The sequence below is a fragment of the Phocoena phocoena genome, chromosome 2 (genome assembly GCF_963924675.1).
Source record: "Phocoena phocoena chromosome 2, mPhoPho1.1, whole genome shotgun sequence".
Classification (NCBI taxonomy): domain Eukaryota; kingdom Metazoa; phylum Chordata; class Mammalia; order Artiodactyla; family Phocoenidae; genus Phocoena; species Phocoena phocoena.
The window spans coordinates 119,136,534-119,156,847 of record NC_089220.1 but is presented as its reverse complement, the minus strand read 5'-3'; the positions used below and the strand labels follow the sequence as shown (position 1 = coordinate 119,156,847).

Sequence of the window (20,314 nt, the reverse complement as noted above, 5' to 3'; positions counted from 1 at the left end):
GGTGTCTGCCTAAAAGTTTATTAATTTTGTTTATCTTCTCAGAACACCACCTTTTAGTTTTATTGATCTTTGCTGTTGTTTTCTTTGTTTCTGTTTCATTTATTTCTGCTCTGATCTTTATGATTTCTTCTGCTAACTTTGGATTTTGTTTGTTCTTCTTTAGTTCCTTTAGATGTAAGGTTAGATTGTTTATTTGACATTTTCCTTGTTTCTTGAGGTAGGCTGGTATAGCTATAAACTTCCCTCTTAGAACTGCTTTTGCTGCATCCCATAGGTTTTGGATCATTGTATTTTCATTGTCATTTGTCTCTAGGTAATTTTTGATTTGTGTCTAGGTAGTTTTGATTTGATTTCGTCTTTGATTTCTTCAGTGATCTCTTAGTTATTTAGTAATGTATTGTGTAGTCTCCATGTGTTTGTGTTTTTTATGTTTTTTCCCTGTAATTGATTTCTAATCTCATAGCATTGTGGTCAGAAAAGATGCTTGATATGATTTCAGTTTTCTTAAATGTACTGAGGCTTGATTTGTGACCCAAAATGTGATCTGTCCTGGAGAATGTTCCGTGCGCACTTGAGAAGAAAGTGTAATCTGCTGTTTTTGGATGGAATGTCCTATAAATATCAATTCTGTCTGGTCTGTTTTGTCATATAAAGCTCGTGTTTCCTTTCTTCTTTTCATTTTGGATGATCTGTCCATCGGTTTAAGTGAGGTGTTAAAGTCCCCCACTAATATTGTATTACTGTCGATTTCCTCTTTTAAAGCTGCTAGCAGTTGCCTTATGTATTGGAGGTGCTCCTATGTTGGGTGCATATATATTTATAATTGTTATATCTTTTTGGATTGATTCCTTGATCATTAGGTAGTGTCCTTCCTTGTCTCTTGTAACGTTCTTTATTTTAAAGCCTATTTTATCTGATATGAGTATTGCTACTCCAGCTTTCTTGTGGTTTCCATTTGCATGGAATATCTTTTTCCAGCCCCTCAGTTTCAGTCTGAATGTTTCCCTAAGTCTGAAGTGGGTCTCTTGTAGACAGCATATATGTGGGTCTTGTTTCTGTATTCATTCAGCCAGCCTGTGTCTTTTGGTTGGAGCATTTTAATCCATTCACGTTTAAGGTAATTATCGATATGTATGTTCCTATGACCATTTTCTTAATTGTTTTGGGTTTGTTTTTGTAGGTCCTTTTCTTGTCTTGTGTTTCATGTCTAGAGAAGTTCCTTTAGCATTTGCTGTAGAGCTGGTTTGGTGCTGCTGAATTCTCTTAGCTTTTTCTTGTCTCTAAAGGTTTTGATTTCTCCATCAAATCTGAATGAGATCCTTGCCAGGTAGAGTAATCTTGCTTGTAGGTTCTTCCCTTTTATCACTTTAAGTATATCATGCCACTCCCTTCTGGCTTGTAGAGTTTCTGCTGAGAAGTCAGCTGTTTATCTCATGGGAATTCCCTTGTTTGTTATTTTTCCCTTGCTTCTTTCAATAATTTTTCTTTGTATTTAATTTTTGCCAATTTGATTATTTATGTGTCTCGGCCTGTTTTTGCTTGGGTTTATCCTATATCGGACTCTCTGCACTTCCTGGACATGGGTGGCTATTTCCTTTCCCATGTTAGGGAAGTTTTTGACTATAATCTCTTCAGATATTTTCTCGGGTCCTTTCTCTCTCTCTTCTCCTTCTGGAACCCATATAATGCGAATGTTGTTGCGTTTATTGTTGTCTCAGAGGTCTTTTAACCTGTCTTCATTACTTTTCATCCTTTTTTTTTCTTCATTCTGTTGTGCAGCAGTGAATTCCACCATTCTGTCTTCCAGTTCACTTATCCGTTCTTCTGCCTCAGTTATTCTGCCATTGATTCCTTCTAGTGTATTTTTCATTTCACTTATTGTGTTGTTCATCTGTGTTTGTTTGTTCTTTAATTCTTCTAGATGTTTGTTAAACATTTCTCGCATCTTCTCGATATTGGCCTCCATTGTTTTTCCGAGGTCCTGGATCATCTTCACTGTCATTATTCTGAATTCTTTTTCTGGAAGGTTGCCTATCTCCAATTCATTTAGTTGTTTTTCTGGGCTTTTATAGTGTTCCTTCATCTGGTACACAGTCCTGTGCCTTTTCATCTTGTCTGTCTTTCTGTGAATGTGGTTTTTGTTCCACAGGTGTAAGATTGTAGTTCTTCTTGCTTCTGCTGGCTGCCCTCTGGTGGGTGAGGCTATCTCTGTGTGTTTCTTAAGTTTACAATATACTGTCCTATTTGGGCCTGATCTTTTTATTTTATTTTTTTATTTTTTTAACATCTTTATTGGAGTATAATTGCTTTATAATGTTGTGTTAGTTTCTGCTTTATAACAAAGTGAATCAGTAATACATATACATATGTTCCCATCTCTTCCCTCTTGCATCTCCCTCCCTCCCACCCTCCCTATCCCACCCCTGTAGGTGGTTACAGACCACCTAGCTGATCTCCCTGTGCCATGCGGCGGCTTCCCACTAGCTATCCACCCTACATTTGGTAGTGTGTATGTGCCCATGCCACTCTCTCACTTTGTCACAGCTTACCCTTCCCCCTCTCCATATCCTCCAGTCCATGCTGTTGTAGGTCTGTGTCTTTATTCCCGTCCTACCCCTAGGCTCTTCATGACATTTTCTTTTCCTTAGAGTCCATATATATGTGTTAGCATACAGTATTTGTTTTTCTCCTTCTGACTTATTTCACTCTGTATGACAGACTGCAGGTCCATCCACCTCACTACAAATAAGTCAATTTCGTTTCTTTTTATGGCTGAGTAATATTCCATTGTATATATGTGCCACATCTTCTTTATCCATTCATCTGATGATGGACACTTAGGTTGCTTCCATGTCCTGGCTATTGTAAATAGAGCTGCAATGAACATTGTGGTACATGACTCTTTTTGAATTACGGTTTTCTCAGGGTATATGCCCAGTAGTGGGATTGCTGGGTTGTATTGTAGTTCTATTTTTAGTTTTTTTTTTTTTTTTTTTTTTTTTTTTTGCGTTACGTGGGCCTCTCACCATTGTGGCCTCTCTTGTTGCGGAGCACAGGCTCCGGACGCGCAGGCCCAGCGGCCATGGCCCACGGGCCCAGCCGCTCCGCCGCACGTGGGACCCTCCCGTACTGGGGCACGAACCCGTGTCCCCTGCATCGGCAGGCAGACTGTCAGCCACCAGGGAAGCCGTATTTTCAGTTTTTTAAGGAACCTCCATACTGTTCTCCATAGTGGCTGTATCAAATTACATTGCCACCAACAGTGCAAGAGTGTTCCCTTTTCTCCACACCCTCACCAGCATTTATTGTTTCTAGATTTTTTGATGATGGCCATTCTGACCGGTGTGAGATGATATCTCATTGTAGTTTTGATTTGCATTTCTCTAATGATTAATGATGTTGAGCATCCTTTCATGTGTTTGTTGGCAATCTGTATATCTTCTTTGGAGAAATGTCTATTTAGGTCTTCTGCCCATTTTTGGATTGGGTTGTTCGTTTTTTTGTTATTGAGCTGCATGAGCTGCTTGTAAATTTTGGAGATTAATCCTTTGTCAGTTGCTTCATTTGCAAATATTTTCTCCCATTCTGAGGGTTGTCTTTTTGTCTTGTTTATGGTTTCCTTTGCTGTGTGAAAGCTTTTAAGTTTCATTAGGTCCCATTTGTTTATTTTTGTTTTTATTTCCATTTCTCTAGGAGGTGGGTCAAAAAGGATCTTGCTGTGATTTATGTCATAGAGTGTTCTGCCTATGTTTTCCTCTAAGAGTCTGATAGTGTCTGTCCTTACATTTAGGTCTTTAATCCATTTTGAGTTTATTTTTGTGTATGGTGTTAGGGAGTGTTCTAATTTCATACTTTTACATGTACCTGTCCATTTTTCCCAGCACCACTTATTGAAGAGGCTTTCTTTTCTCCATTGTATAATCTTGCCTCCTTTATCAAAGATAAGGTGACCATATGTGTGTGGGTTTATCTCTGTGCTTTCTATCCTGTTCCATATTTTTTCTATATTTCTGTTTTTGTTGGGCCTGATCTTAACTTCATTTATGTTAGCTTTTGTTTTCATTTCATTTCATTTTGGAGGACTATTTTTATGTTTATGACCCTCATTCATCATTAGATAATAAATGTATACATTCTTTATAAACTTTTTTTTTCTTTTTAATGTTTATGGGTTTTTTTGGCTCTTTTTATTTTATTGCCTGAAGGAGTTACTAGTCCAAGTTAAAAGCAGACCCCAAATGGTTACATTATATAAGCTGTGAGGTTTTTAAACTTGTGACAGGGGACAGAAGGAAAATTCTACTCATTGCAAGGAAATCCTCTCTTAAGCTTCAGTGAGCCAGAAGCACTTAAAACCCATGAACCTTGAGCTGATCGTCCTTACCCAGTCTAGTCTCTACGAGGAACTGGCATATATTTTTGATGTTCTTGCCCTGATCACCCTGTAGCTGAATTACTTCTCCATATTCTGAATGCTCAATTACAGTACCATTGCAAGCAAATTTCTTCTTAAACGCCTTTGCTAGTTTCTTTTTATCGTAATCATCAGTGATCCCTTGGACAGTAGTAAGGGTCTTCCTGCTGTTTTCCTGTTGAATTCTTACATGGATATAATCCTCAGTGCCAGCAGGAAGCAGATCATCACCCTTGCATCAGCAAAGGGGTAGATAGTGTGGAGCTTCTGGATAGTGGACATATGATGCAATCCCTTTTCCTCGGTGGAAATGGCCTGTGGAAGGCGGCGGCTGGAGAAGGCGGGTTGTGGGGACAGAGTGTTGGGAAGCGAGGGGGCTCAAGGGGGAGGCTGCTGAGTCCTTGGTGGCGGCTCAGTGACTGGGCTATAGAGTATTTTTAAATCTTCTAAATAATACAGTATTAAGGATATTCTTAAAATTAAACTTGCTTATTTGTTTTTTAGGATAACTTTCCATTTGATCCTCCATTTGTTCGAGTGGTGTTACCTGTTCTCTCAGGAGGGTAAGTTTAAGTGACTGTTTTCTTTGATAGTCTACATCAGAATCATTTGGAGGGGTAGTTAAATGCTAGGATGCCTAGAGTGCTGGGCTTTACCTCAAGGTTTCTGATTCAGTAGGACTGGGGTAGGGCCTAAGAATTTGCATGAGTTAGATGGTCTCAGGTGAAGCTGATGTTCTAGGCTGGGAACCATAATTTGAGAATCATTGGCATAAACCATTATGTTTACAGGTAGAGTTTTTAATGACCTCTATTTGTATATACTTCACCTTAAAAAATCGAAAGTTTTTCAAATGTAAGATGTAATTGAGGGTTTAGAGAAAGTTAGGATTAGAGTGATTCCCACATGCCTATGATCCTAGGAATAATCACAGGAAATCTCATGGGCCTATGGAGCTGGTCATTGATCTTCTAAAGGTAGTTGTCTCAGTTTGGTAGGATCAAATGGTAATTGTCATCCATTTTTTAATTGAAGCTTATATTGCCTTTTGGTGATTAGAAGTCAGGTGAAGGATGGGGAAAAGATCAGAATTTGTACCTAGGTTAGTTGTGAAATGTTCTGTAGATCCTCAAAGTAAGAGCAGTTAAACTAATTTGAGAATTCTGATATGCTCAGCTAATCAATTCCACTTTGTGAGACATATTATGGTGATTAAAACCTAAAAATATCCAGTCCTCTGATCATCTCTATGGTTGATATAGTAATAGTTTCATTTAGATTAAAGCAATCTGGGTGGCTATAAATGATTGAGGAAAATATTTGGAAACTTTTTGTAAATTCAGGATAAATATATAAAAATATTTTTATCAGATCATTTTCAAATCTCATGTAAACTTGACACAGATTTTTCACATTCTGTTGTGAAAAATCCCAAGAATTTTAAGAATTTATGATCTTAGTAGTTTACCACCTGTAGAGAAAACACATGAAATTATGAATAATGCCATTTTCAGTTTAAAAATCTGTTATATATTGAACAGTTTCTCTTCATTGATTCCTTTTACCAAATGGGGTTATTTTCCCATTATTCAAGTGAATAACTGGAATAATAAGCTGGTGGTTTATCCAGATAAATCTTCTAACTTCTAATAAAGTATTTTTCGTATTATTATACGAAAAGCCAGCAATGTAAAAGATTAAAAGTATTGAGTACTCAACTGATTGTCAAATGTTAAATATGGACTTAAGTTCTCTGAGGTTGAAGGAGAAGGAGATTGCTCCTGGCGATAGTGATCTGGGAAGACTTGGACAAGTAGGTGGGATCTCAGCTAGGCCATGAAGTATTGGGTGGGGTTTGGTCAACTGACGGAGGTTGAAGGAAAATTGTCTGTGTAGGCGAAAAGTAAACACAGTCACTCATTTGGGAAAGAGCATGATGTATTCAAAGTGTACCAGATCAGTTTGAGCTATAACACAAGAGGGGTAGAATTCATATAGGAGAATTATAAGAAATTGTGTTGACAATATCTTATAATTATATAGGAGCATGGATTGGTGAGCAAACTATTTCCCATGGATATTGAATTTATCTTTCTGTAACTGGTTCAGGAACAGGGAAATAACAGTAAAGAGAATGTTTTAGAAAGATAAATATGGTGACAGTAGAAGAGACTACAGGACAAACTTATATTCACAAAACCTGGAAGAATGCGAGCCTTGTTAACTAGAGCTGAGGCCACTGTCTTAGGATGAAGTGATGAGAACCTAAATCGGTACAGTAGTAATGGGAATGGAAAGATGAATGAAAGGTGAGTGCTGATTTGAGGCAGAATCAAAATGATTTTGAGGCAAAATCAAAATAACAGTCTACTATTAAGTAAAGAGGAAGAATTACTGGCTGACACGGGAAGAACTAAAGAAGAACTAAAAAGTGTGAAGCCTGATAGAACAGAGCTTGCAATCTTAGAATAAGGCTAAAGCTTGAACACTGTGACTCTGGATAGATTATTAAGCAATTTTTGTTCCAGATATTTTATATCCCACATCTCCTAGCTGCTCCCTTATTTGTTTCTTGTCATAGTCAAAAAATTTTTTTAAACATAACAGCTTTATTGTGATACAATTCACATATGGTAAAACTTACCTTTTAAAGTGTATAATTCAGTGGTTTAGTATACTGAGAGTTGTGCAACCTTTACCACTAATTTCCAGCACCTTCGAAAAGAAACTCTGTACCCATTAGCAATCACTTCTCATTCCTCCCTCCTACACCCCACCCACCAGCAGCCACTAATCTCCTTTCTGTCTCTCTGGATTTGCCTGTTCTGGACATTTCATTTAAATGGAACCAAACAAATTACAGCCTTTCGTGACTGGCTTCTTTCACTTAACAAAATTTGTGGGCTTCCCTGGTGGCGCAGTGGTTGAGAGTCTGCCTGCCAATGCAGGGGACGTGAGTTCAAGCCCTGGTCCAGGAAGATCCCACATGCTGTGGAGCAACTAAGCCCGTGTGCCGTAACTGCTGAACCTGCGTGCCACAACTACTGAAGCCCGTGTGCCTAGAGCCCATGCTCCGCCACAAGAGCAGCCACCGCAGTGAGAAGCCCTGCGCACCGCATGAAGCGTAGCCCATGCTCGCTGCAACTAGAGAAAGCCTGTGTGCAGCAACAAAGACCCAACGCAGCCAAAAATAAATAAATAAAATAAATTTATATTAAAAAAAATTTGTCAAGGTCCATCCACGTTGCAGCATGTATCAATACCTCATTCCATTTTATTTATGACCCTCGAGCTATCATGAATAATGCTGTGAATATTCATGTACACGCTTCTGTGTGCACATGTTCATTTCTCTTTCGCATATACCTATGTGAGGAGGCACTAGGTCCTTTGGTAACTAACTTTTTGATGAAGTACCAGACTGCAAAGTGGCTGCACCATTTACATTCCCACAAGCAATGTGTATATAACCACACTCTTCACTTCCTGTTCACTTTTCAGCCCCATGTAGTCTGGCATTGGCTGTTAGTGTTCCTAACAAACTGGTATAGCTGATAGGGACTTTGGTATTAGACAGAAGTCCCTTTTCAGGCTCTGTCATATCTGATTATCAGATTTCTCAGCAACACTGAAACATTTTTCCCTTGGCTTCTGACTGCCTCTTCTCAGTCTCTTTTGCTGGAAACTCCTTGTTCACTTAACTTCTACCTCTTGGAGTTCTTCAGAATTTAGTGCTGGGTCCTTTTTTCTTTTCCCTTCATTCCTTTGCCTTTTTTTTTTTTTTTTTGCGGTACATGGGCCTCTCACTGTTGTGGCCTCTCCCGTTGTGGAGCACAGGCACTGGACGCGCAGGCTCAGCGGCCATGGCTCACGGGCCCAGCCGCTCCACGGCATGTGGGATCTTCCCGGACCGGGGCACGAACCCGTGTCCCCTGCATCGGCAGGCGGACTCTCAACCACTGCGCCACCAGGGAAGCCCTCCTTTGCCTTTTTTTAAAAATTAAAATTTTAATTGAGTTAATTGTATTTGCACACAGTTGTAAGAAATAATAGAAATACCTTGTACCCTTTGCCGATTTTCCCCAGTGGTAACATTTCTGCAAAGCTGTAGTATAATATTACGAGGAGGCAGTGATACAGTATGAGACAGTGATACAGAGATAGTGGTACGATAAGTAGAGATTAGTCAGATTTTCCTAGTTTTACTTATAACTCGTGTGTGTATGTGTATATTAAGCTCTATATTGAGTAGGTTTATGTATCCACCACCACAGTCAAGGTACCGAACAGTTCCAACACCATGAGGATCCTTCTTGAGGCCCCTTTAAACCATACCCATTTTACTGTAATGCCCCCTCTTCCCTTCATTCCTGGCAACCACTACTAATCTGTCCTGCATTCTTACTATTTTGTCATTTCAAAAACAATTTACATAAATGGAATCATACATTTTTGGATTGCAAACTTTAGGGATTAGCTTTTTTTTTTAACTCATAATTAGAGAGTCATCTAAGCATCTGACTACTTTGTTCCTTTTTATTGCTGAGTAGTATTCCATGGTGCACCATGTACCACAGTCTGGTTAACCAGTAATCTGCTTTAGGACTTCTAGACTGATCTCAGTGTTTGGGTATTACAGGTAAAGCTGCTGTGAATACTTGTGTACAGGTGTTTTTTGTGAATGTATTGTCCTTTTTCTGGGATACAAGTCCAGGAATGCAATTGCTGGGTCATATGGTCATTGCATATAGTTTTTAAACTACCAAACTGTTTTCCAGAGTGGCTTTACCATTTTACATTCCTACCAAGAATGTGTGAGTGACACACTTTCTCCATATCCTTGCCAGCATTTGATGATGTCACTTGTTTTTATTATAGGCATTCTGTTAGGTGTGTAGTGATGTCTCATTGTGGTTTTAACTTGCTTTCCCTAATATTCCCCAGTGTTGAATATCTTTCATGTACTTATTTGACAGCTTATACTCTTCCAAGAGATATCTGTTCATGTCTTTTGCCAGTTTTCTAATTGGATTGTATTTCGTTGAATTTTGAAAGTTTTAAAAATATATTCTACATAATAGTCCTTTGCTGGATATGTGTTTTTTTTTTTTTTTTTTTTTTTTTTTTTGCGGTACACGGGCCTCTCACTGTTGTGGCCTCCCGTTGCGCGGAGCAAAGGCTCCGGATGTGCAGGCTCAGCGGCCATGGCTCACGGGCCTAGCTGCTCCGCGGCACGTGGGATCTTCCCGGACCGGGGCACAAACCTGTATCCCTTGCATCGGCAGGTGGACTCTCAACCACTGCGCCACCCGGGAAACCCTGGATGTGTGGTTTTTTAGTTTCTTCTAGTATGTAGCTTCATTTCATCTTCTTAACAGAATCTTTTGTAGAACAAAATATTTTAGTTTTGATGAAGTCAAATTTATAGATGTTTCTCCTTATATAGATATGCTTTTGGTGTCAAAGCTAAAAACTCTTTGCCTAGTCCTAGATCCCAAAGATTTTCTCCTACCTTTTTTTCCTCAAGGTTTTACAGTTTACAGATAAGTCTGTGAGTCATTCTGAATTAAATTTTGCATAAGGTATGAGGTGTAGTTCATAGATTTTTGCCTAATGTCCAGTTGCTCTAGCATGATTCGTTGAAAAAACTCCCATGGCTTTTGAAATATTTCTATGTGCCAGTGACTCCCAGGTTCGTATCTCACATCCCTATGTCTTTTCTGCTTCCAATATCCTTCTGCCTTCTTGACACCTCTACTTGAATGTCTCTTATACAGGCACCTCAAACTCTTCAGGACAAAAAACAAAAACTTGAACCCATCTTCTTTTCAGTTTCCCTTCCCCAGTCTTGCTTATCTTAATTAATGAACCTAGGAGTCATTCTTTGCATCACCTTTTCCTCATTTTCCTTTGATTCTCCCTTTTAAAGAGTTCTCAGATCCAATTACTTGTCTCCATTTTTGTTGCTACCCCCATCAGTTCCCAGTTGGATCACTTCAGAGGATTCCTGATCAGACTCCTGCTTCTATTCCCTCATTCATAAAGCTTCTCTAGAGTGAGCTTTTACAAATTTGTTCTGATTATGTTGCTCCCCTGCTTAAGCTGTTCGCATGTCTTCCCACTGCTCCTACAGGTTGATGTCCTTACCATATTCTGCATGCCCTCTGTGATCTTGCCCTTGCTTTCCTCTTCAGTCATCTTGTTACTACACTTTTCCTCTCTGAGCTAATGCCCCACTAGTTGTCTTTCAGCCCGTAGTGCCGAGCAGACTCTTTCCTCATGACTTCCATATACATTTCCTCTGCTTGGAATGTTATTCCCACCCACACTTCAATTCCTGCAGGTCTCAGCCTGTGTGTCACTTTTAGATATGCTGTTCCTGACCAGCAAATTTAAAATAAGCCTCCTGGTTTTTCCTTCTCACAGAACTCTGGGTCTCCATCCCCCACTTTATTTGTTTAACATCTGTTATCTTTACTGGATTGTAAACATCATGAAGGCAGGGTCATGTCAGTTTTCTTCATTGTATGCTCTGTGTCTGGTTCAGTGCTTTAGCATCCATACTATATACGCAGTAGATATTTTTGAATGAATGAATGAGATAGGAAAATATAGTAAGTTAGCAAGATGTAGGCAATTTAGGGTAATATACAATTCCCAGTCCACTGGTATTTTTATGAGCTATATTATTGAGCCATCGAAACTTGACCATCTTTCTTGCTTAGTCCAGGGTGTAGTGTAGTGAGAATCAGAAAGATTATTTGATGATAATACAATATATTGTGAGAGAGCTGTTTGTAGGCAACTGAAGATGCTTTATTGGTTGATATAGTAAGAAGTATTCTTTGTGTCCCAGTCATCCACAAAGAAAATACTTCTACTTCTAGATGACCATGAGTTGTTTCTGTCTTTATTGAGAGAACATTATCTTAAGAAACTGGTTTTAAATGTCAGCATTTTCTTTATCCCTCTCTTAGGGCTCTGTTCTTAGAATCCATTGCCCCTTTCCTTACCTCGAAAGGGGAGGATTATGGTTGTTCTATGTGGGCTGATAAGCCTGTCTTTTTTTTTAATGTCATTATCAAGAATTTGACTATAATATAAAAATTTTATTTCTCATCTCTGTTTTTTGGATCATGTTATATGATTTAAGAATCACGTGTATGATTAATGTTACTTGTCCCCTTAAGTACTGATTAATGGTATCTGTTGTCCCCTCAAAGCAATTAAGTGATCATCATAGACTGTGGGTGGGGAGGTTAGCTGGCAAACATTCTTGCAGGAACCTTCTAGTAAAACAAAAATTCTATAAATTGAATGCCTGAAGAGGCTGAGCTTAGGATACTGTTTGCTATACAACTTTGGCAATTGAAATTTTTTTTAAGTTGAAAATATTACTATGCCCATGTATATGGCATTTTATCTTTAGATGACTCTTAGATTATTATTTTTTTTGTAGTGTTCTTGGATTGTCTCAATATTCAGCAGGAACTCTTCGGAGGCAAAGAGCAATAAGGGCTTGGAATACATATTGATAAAATGATACAGTACAGAAGTAGAGTTGATAAAATGATACAGTACAAAAGTAGAATTGGCTACTTTTTTTAGGTGTAAATGCTGCTGACAGTATATATTAAGGAAAAGTTTAGTAAGTGTATATTAAGGAAAAGTTTAATATGCATTAATATATACTTAGCTCGCTTTTTGTATAGGTACTAGAACTACTTCTGTCTTGTTAGACATCCAACAAACATTTTTGTAGCTATTATGTGCTTGTAGAAAATGTACTTTCTTTTGATCTACAAGTATGAAAACTTCCCTTCTTCCCTCCTGACAAGACTCTCCACCCCAAAATGAAGAGTGGGGTGCTAAAAGGGAAGGTGGTGGTTAGATAATTCGTGACTCAGTGTCATCTACAAATCTCCTTTTGCTAAAATGTTTCTCTTTAGCATTTCTGAAGTGTAAGGACCAATGAGTGTAATGAGTGTTAACTCATTAACAGATTACTAGACTTTGAGCAGTTTTGGAGGAGCCAAAATCCAAATGAGAACTTGGATCTTGTAATTCTGTTAAATCAGCAAGTGCTTATTTAAAGATGACTATATACAAGATGCACTTTGAGCCCAGTGGGAGATTCAAAGAATTGGAGACAGATTTCTGAGTTTCAGGAACCTAAGAGAATATACAAAGTTTAAAATCCCATGATTCTCCTCCCTAATTTAATTTTTTGGAGTGTTTTTCTTTCCTTCGTATTAAACTTTTTCTTTGAAAGTTCCCAGAAGTTGGGACAAGCAAGTAAGAGAGACAGTTGCCTAAATTCTTCAGGATGGGGGTAGTTACTGACTACTTTATGATAGTGAATAATTTCACTGTAACTGTTTTTACTAATGGTCTACAGTAGAAGTTTTTAGATTGCTTACTTATGTGTAATTTGGTTTAGTCAACACAAGGATGCATTTGGTTAGCCAGAATGCAAAATTTGCTGGCTAGAATGGTCTTGGAAAGTTTTATGGGGCAGGGGGGAATATGACATTTGGAAGAGTAGGCAGCAGTGGGAATCTCAGGCAAGGAAGGGAAAGGCATGGGCAAAGTCCCAGAGGACAAAAAAAATTTGTGGTAGACTCACTTTTCACCTAGACCTGATCAGTGGTCTTACCTTATGTATTTTCAAGATTACCACAGTTTTTCTTCTGTAATTACCATTCCTTTGATTTTATTTTTAAGCATGATATTTAATGATTTTTTTTAAAGATTCGAGCTCTATTTTTAAAAAATAAATTTAGTTATTTATTTTTATTTATTTATTTTTGGCTGCATCGGGTCTTTGTTGCTGCGTGCGGGCTTTCTCTAGTTGTGGCGAGCGGGGGCTACTCTTTGTTGCGGTGCACAGGCTTCTCATTGCAGTAGCTTCTCTTGTTGCGGAGCATGGGCTTCAGTAGTTGTGGCACATGGGCTCAGTAGTTGTGGCTCGCAGGCTCCAGAGCACAGACTCAATAGTTGTGGCACATGGGCTTAGTTGCTCCGTGGCATGGGGGATCTTCCCAGACCTAGGGCTCGAACCCATGTCCCCTGCGTTAGCAGGCGGATTCTTAACCACTGCACCACCAGGGAAATCCTAATGTGTTTTAAAGTTTAACATTAAAGGAGGAATTACTTTGTTTGAGAAAGTGTTAAAAGGCTGAAGAATCTTGATCTAAATAATGATTTCCTAACAGAGATCTGGGAAATCCCCAGTAATTGTCGTTGGTTCAGAGAACAGTCCTCAGGACTGGGAAGAGAAATAGGGGAGTCCCAGAGAGGGGCTCCATGGTCAGAACCATTTGATCCTCAAAACAGAATGAAAAAAATTTTTAACTATAAATATAAATGCAGATGTTCATTATTATAGATAGGGTAAAGTCACTCCTGTCAGAGGAAAAACTTTTGGCTGTGTAACATGATGGTGGAGAAATCTTTGGTTGAGTAGAACAGTTGAAGGCCATATAAGGAAATTTTTCTCCCCCATTTTCTCCCCCATTCTCTGGAATATTTAGGGCTAAGTTCTTAGTTTCTGATACCTTAGAAGTCTTCTGTTATTAAGAACTATTATTTTAAAAAAAATAAGACATTTAGATGAAGACATCAGAATTTTAGAATTACCCATAGTCCTGTAACTCTTAACAACTATTTTCATTTTTGCATGTTATCTTCTAATCTTTACTTGTATGCATACTTTCTTAGTAATGGTACTTTAAAAATTGATGAAGAAGGAATACCAAGATCTAGAGAATTTTGTATGATTCCTTTTTCTTTTTAAGGTATGTGTTGGGTGGTGGAGCATTATGCATGGAACTACTCACAAAACAGGTGACTATTTTCTTATGGTACTCGTGTTTTTCAAACATAGAGTGTTTTAACTATGTAAATTAGATTCTAAGTGGACAAAGCTCTTTGTAATTATCTACTTTAACATAATTTTTGTTTTTTGCTAAAAGCACCTACTTTTAATAATGAAAGCTTTTTAAACCAGTAAAATAACATTGTACTTGCTGCTTAATCTATGCTAGGATGGGCAATAAGAGTGATGTATATTTAAAGTTGTAATTTGCTCATTTTTAGCACTTCGAATGTTGGTTTGCTTTGCTTCGTTTTTTGTGAGATTTTGGAAATGGTCCAACTTTACTTTTACTCCTTGACCACAAACTTCTTAACATTAATTTGCTGTTATTGAGTCATTATATGCCATTTTCTTAAGCTTTCCTAACTGGGAATCAAGAATACCACTGTGTTTTTAAAAAGTGTTTTCTTCTTTCTGTAGGGCTGGAGCAGTGCCTATTCAATAGAATCAGTCATCATGCAAATCAATGCCACCTTAGTCAAAGGCAAAGCCAGAGTGCAGTTTGGTGCAAATAAGGTACTTTTATTAAGAATGTCACATAAACTGTAAGATATATTTCCTGTTATCTTATGAGGAGGCTTCTTTCTGTTCTCTTAGTCTTTGTTATTTCTACTATAGTTAAATATGTCTATAATTTGAAATTTATTCTTGGTTTATATATACTAATAAGTAAAAAAATTATATGTAGTTGTAAGTTTCCAAAAATTGAGATCATGTTGTAATAGTTAATTCCCAGTGAGCATATACGTGCTAGGCTGTAATCTAAACTTTTTATTTGTATTAACTTTCAGTCCTCTTAATAACCTAAAAGTAGGTGCTGTTATTGTCCTTATTTTGTAGATGAGGAAACTGAAGCACACAGAAGTTAGTAACTCATCTAAGGTCACAGGTGGCAGAGTGAGGATTGGAACCAGACTTTCTGGCCGTTAGTCTCTGCTCTTAACCACTGAATTCTTTTCTTTATTCACTTACTATATCAGAAATATCTTTTCATGTCTAATTGGAGTTATCTGTAAACACTTAAGTGGACACTTAAGGATGTACTCTGAAGTTAGTATGTTTTGGAAAAATATGTGATGGAAATCATCCTGACCTGACATTTAAAAAAATCTGGATGTTCCTAAAGTTTCTTGTGAATTTTGTATTAAATGCCTATCCAAATAGTACTAAATCTAAATAGGTATTTATAACTGTAATGCACGTCAAATCGTGAGCCCACTAGAATCTTAACTCAAAGGGGAAGCAAAAAATTGAAAAGGCTGTTTTACAGAATTATATACTTGGGATAATATTATCAAATAACTTACTTTTAGCTTTTTAAACAGCTATTTCTTTGCATTAGAACAAAGTACCATTTTGTATAAAATCTAGAAGTTAATTGAAAAGTAGTGAATTGCTTATAACTACATTTAACTAGTGTTTCTTAACAGTGTATGTATTTTAGGTATTTTAAATGCGGCAATAGAATGATGTATTAGAACATCAAAACTTTGTTTTTCTAAATGACAATTTATGCTCACTATACAATACAAATAGAAATAAATACAAACTAAAAAAGTCATCTGTAATTTGAGTGTCTAGAAATACTATTAGCATTTTGGTGTACTTCCAGTCTTTTAAATTTTCTTCCTGGCATTTATTTATATGTAGAACTTGATGTTAAATTTCATCATTTTTTTTAAATTAGCGTGTTTTTCCCATTAAGAGAAAATACAAAAGGCTTCGAACAGTGATTTTTTTTTTTGAGTAATTGAAAGACCATTTTTACCAATAACTCACACTGTAAACTTACCTCTCTGGGCATCTGTATCTTTACCTGAAATACAATTGATCTGGATATTTTAAGTTTCTTCCAGTTTTAACATTCTGTAATAACAATACGCTATCTTTGTTCAGTGCTGTAATCCCCTTGGAATCAATCAATTTCAATATAATTGCCTTAAACCTTTACATTTTCATAATTGTAGTTTTGTTAGCAAGTAAATATAACCATTTTATATAGAGTGTCAAGGTAGGCAGCTAAATATGTTTGCATATTAGAGTATGTCTTAGAAGGTGAGTTTTTTTAATTGTCAAGGTGAAACCTTACCCTTCTATTTTTTTTTCTTATTAAGAAATATTTGTCAGTTAAGAATGTAGAAACTTTGCATGATGTAATATGAGTTTTACCTTCCCTTCTACTCAGCAGGGAATAGTCTGAATGTTAACTTTAAAAATACTACTATCAAAAAAGTAAGGTGCTAAATGGTGTTAAAAATACGCTACCATTTGTGTAAGAGGGATAGACAAGGACATATTATAGATGTGCTTTTATAAGCAGAGAATATCTCTGGAAGGATATTCAAGAAAATGCTAATAACGATTATTTCTGACAAGGGAGTGTTGAAATATTGAGGGGGCAGGTTAGAATTGGGAGGGAGACTTTACTGTAAATCATTTGTGCTATTTGAATTTCTTTTTGCCATACAACTATTCAGAAATATTTAAAATATAAAAAAATGCTGTCAGCTATTGGTTCAAAATAAATGAGTTTGTACCCTAAAATATCTTATTAAAATGAGATAAATATACGTAAGTACTGAAAAACAGAAAAAGTTGCCCATCCACACACATGAAATTTGGAGATAGGGTCAGATTGATAGAGCTGAGGATCTGCAGCTATGCCTGGGACAGAAGGATCTTGGCAAAGCTGGTTTTCTTATTCAGTTAACATGGAATAGAATATAGACTGTAACATTAACTCTAGGCTATAGTAGTGAGAAAGCCTTCTAAAGTAGAGGTCTGATCATATGACTTTTAGCAGGAATTGGGGGTTTAGATAGGCAAGACAGTGCCTTCTAAGAAGCTTCTGTTCACTGTTTGGAGGGTAATGGTAGTTGAGCTAAATAGTGAAGTCCTAGAGCACACAGCCCTAACTAGCTATTTCTATCATCAGGAAAGGCATCTGTCTTCTCTACAGCCCATAGACCTCCAGTTATTTACCTATAGGATCCCCTAGTCAGTGATCACATTCAGATGGAGAACTGATTTTTTTTTTCCCCCCTGGGGGAAGTTGTTACCTATACTAAGCTCTCCAGTCTTCTATTATAAATGAGAGAGACTGGGGAGCCGAATCTGGGAACCTTGAATAATCCCGAGATTCTCCAAGGGAACTAAAGTGGTTTCATGTTAGTTGTATCCACAGTTCTCATCAGCAGCAGACACAATCTTTAGAGGAAAGCATTTCTAATTTAAGCCTGTAAGATTCTCAAAGATTAAGATCAAGCAAATACGAATTCAGTGAAAGATGACAAGCACATCATGTAAGTAGACAACCTAACATACATGAGAACTGGCAGAAACAATGAATAAGAGATACATATTCCCAAAGACTTGAGGGTTTGGAATTAGCAGATACTAGAATTTTGAGAAAATGAATAATTCTATGTAAAATCTAGTGTAAAGAAAAAAGAATCATAAAATTGAGCAAATGATAAGACCAGGAATGATGAGACAGATCTGAAAAAGAATGAAATAGAATTTATAGAAATGAAAAATGTTGAAATGAGAAACAATAGATTAAACATCAGAAGAGAGAATTAATTGATTAGAAGAAATAACTCAGAATGTTGCACAGAGAGACCTGGGGATAGACAGTACAGCAGAAGTTGTAGAGCTCAGAACGAGGTCTAAAACATGTCTTATTCGAATCCCAGTAGGAGATAATAAAATTATATTAAAGAGAGAAATAGAAACCAGAAAGTGAAGTTGTAGAAGCAGGCCCAAATAAATAACTCATAACAAATAAAAATGGACTAAAGTTACCAGTTAGACAGTTCAAATTAAAAAGTGGTCTTGGGCTTCCCTGGTGGTGCAGTGGTTGAGAGTCCACCTGCCGATGCAGGGGACACGGGTTCGTGCCCCTGTCTGGGAAGATCCCACATGCTGCGGAGCGACTAGGCCCGCGAGCCATGGCCGCTGAGCCTGCGCGTCCGGAGCCTGTGCTCCGCAGCGGGAGAGGCCACAACAGTGATAGGCCCGCGTACCGCAAAAAAAGAAAAAAAAAGTGGTCTTTAAGAAGTGTATTTGTTTATTTATTTTTATTAAAAAAATATTTTGAAGTATAGTTGATTTACAATGTTGTGTTAATTTCTTTTGTGTTAATTTTTTCCTGTACAGGAAAGTGACTCATTTATACATAAGTAAATATATTATATTTTATATTCTTCTACATTATGGTTTGTCACAAGAAGTATATTTAAAATGTGAGGATACAAAGAGATTGAAAAAAAAATTTTTTTTAAAGAAGAACGATAAAGATAGGCCAGTATAGGCATACCTCGGAGCTGTTATGGGTTCAGTGCCAGACTACTACTTCGATAAAGCCAGTATCACAATAAAGCAAGTCACATGAACTTTTTGGTTTCCAGGTGCATACAAAATGTACACTATACTGCAGTCTATTAAGTGTGCAATAGCCTTATGTCTAAAAAACAATGTACATGCCATAATTAAAAAAAACTTTACTGCTAAAAAATGCTAACATTTACAACATCATCTGAGTCTTCAGTGAGTTGTAGTAGTAACACCAGAGATCACTGATCCCAGATCACTGTAACAGATATAGCAATGAAAAAGTTTGTGTCCCATTTTGGTAATTCAAAATATTTCAGACACACAAAATGAGCCAGTGCTGCTGGGAAAAATGGAGCCTATAGACCTGCTCGACACAGGGTTGCCAGAAACTTCAAATTGTAAAACAGGCAATATCTGCTAGGTGCAGTAAAGTGAAGTGCAATAAAATGAGGTTTGCCTGTATACACTAACAAAAAGATGATGTAGCTGCAGTATCAAACAATTTGATTTTGGAACAGAAAGCATTGGCAACTACTTAATGATGAAAGTCTCATTTAACCAGGAGGATATAATTTTTTACTTTGTCATGCTACCTATCATTTGTTGAGAGGAAAAAGCAGGGGACAGTGACTGACAACAATAGGCTGTACATTAATTTTCTTGTATAACCTTAAGGTTATACAAGAAAGAAACTAATAACAGTATTTAATTTGGGTAGAAGAAGGAAACTAATAACAGTATTTAATTTGGGTAGAAGAAGGAAGGTGGATAGGGGAGGAACTGGGTGGTTTCAGGACAGGTAAAAAGGAGAGTTGTTACTTAGAATATGTTTATACATTTATTCTTATGCTGTGTGAATTTATTTAAAAATTCTGTGACATAATATAATAGGTGTGTACCACTATGGAGAATGCTTATGATGTATTAACTGGAAGTTAAGATGTAGGCCAGTTGTACTCATGGGGATAAAATTAATGCTAAACTTGGCCCCTTAAAAGAGGTTCTGATCTAGAGGTTAACAAAAGAAGACTCCTTTAGTAATGGCTTGATGCCACTTGGACATTCTTTAGATTTTTAACTCAAAATGTCATTCATATGTGTAGTCCTTAAAGCCTAATGTTTCCTTACCTGAAGGTAATATTTTGTAGTTCTTTTTTTTTTTTTTTTTTTGATGGAAGTTATGAGGAAGAGTTTTTCTACTTGCATCCAAATAGCATCCTTTAACTTTATTCATAAAGCCTTGTACTTGTGCAGTGGTGGGAGGACTTATAAAAATGAACTGTGAATTTTGTAGATCTTTCCTAGAGAACAATTAGTTTTGTTGTCCCTCTAAAATGGTAGAGAATAATGAAATTGAGAAATTTATTTTGGAAATGGAAATATAACTTAGTTTCCTGTGTTCTTTTAAGTACAGCAGTGATGCATCCATAAATTATTTGTAATGATTTTCATCTACTTATAGTTTTGATATAAAATGTATAATTCTCTTTCAGAATCAATATAATCTAGCAAGAGCCCAACAATCCTATAATTCCATTGTACAGATACATGAGAAAAATGGTATGTTTAGTTAAATAAGTATTTATTGCCATTTATGAAATTTTACATAATGTACTGTTGATATTTATCATGTTTCATTCTTCTGTTTTTGCTTTAATTTCTTACAAACTACAGCCACTACAGTGAAA

The 20,314-nt window shown here is 36.9% G+C and overlaps 1 protein-coding gene and 1 pseudogene across 2 annotated transcripts in view; one reads left to right on the top strand and one right to left on the bottom strand.

The window, feature by feature from the left end:
* UBE2Q2 (ubiquitin conjugating enzyme E2 Q2) overlaps positions 1 to 20,314 on the top strand; it is a 67,270-nt gene that overhangs the window by 44,747 nt on the left and 2,209 nt on the right. For both annotated transcript variants that reach the window (XM_065871077.1, XM_065871076.1), the window contains 4 exons: positions 4,919 to 4,977; positions 14,212 to 14,260; positions 14,712 to 14,807; positions 20,120 to 20,186. In XM_065871077.1, the coding sequence (XP_065727149.1) occupies positions 4,919 to 4,977; positions 14,212 to 14,260; positions 14,712 to 14,807; positions 20,120 to 20,186 (271 nt within the window). The remainder of the gene's footprint in view (positions 1 to 4,918; positions 4,978 to 14,211; positions 14,261 to 14,711; positions 14,808 to 20,119; positions 20,187 to 20,314) is intronic.
* Positions 4,350 to 4,696, bottom strand: LOC136119075 (eukaryotic translation initiation factor 1 pseudogene; annotated as a pseudogene).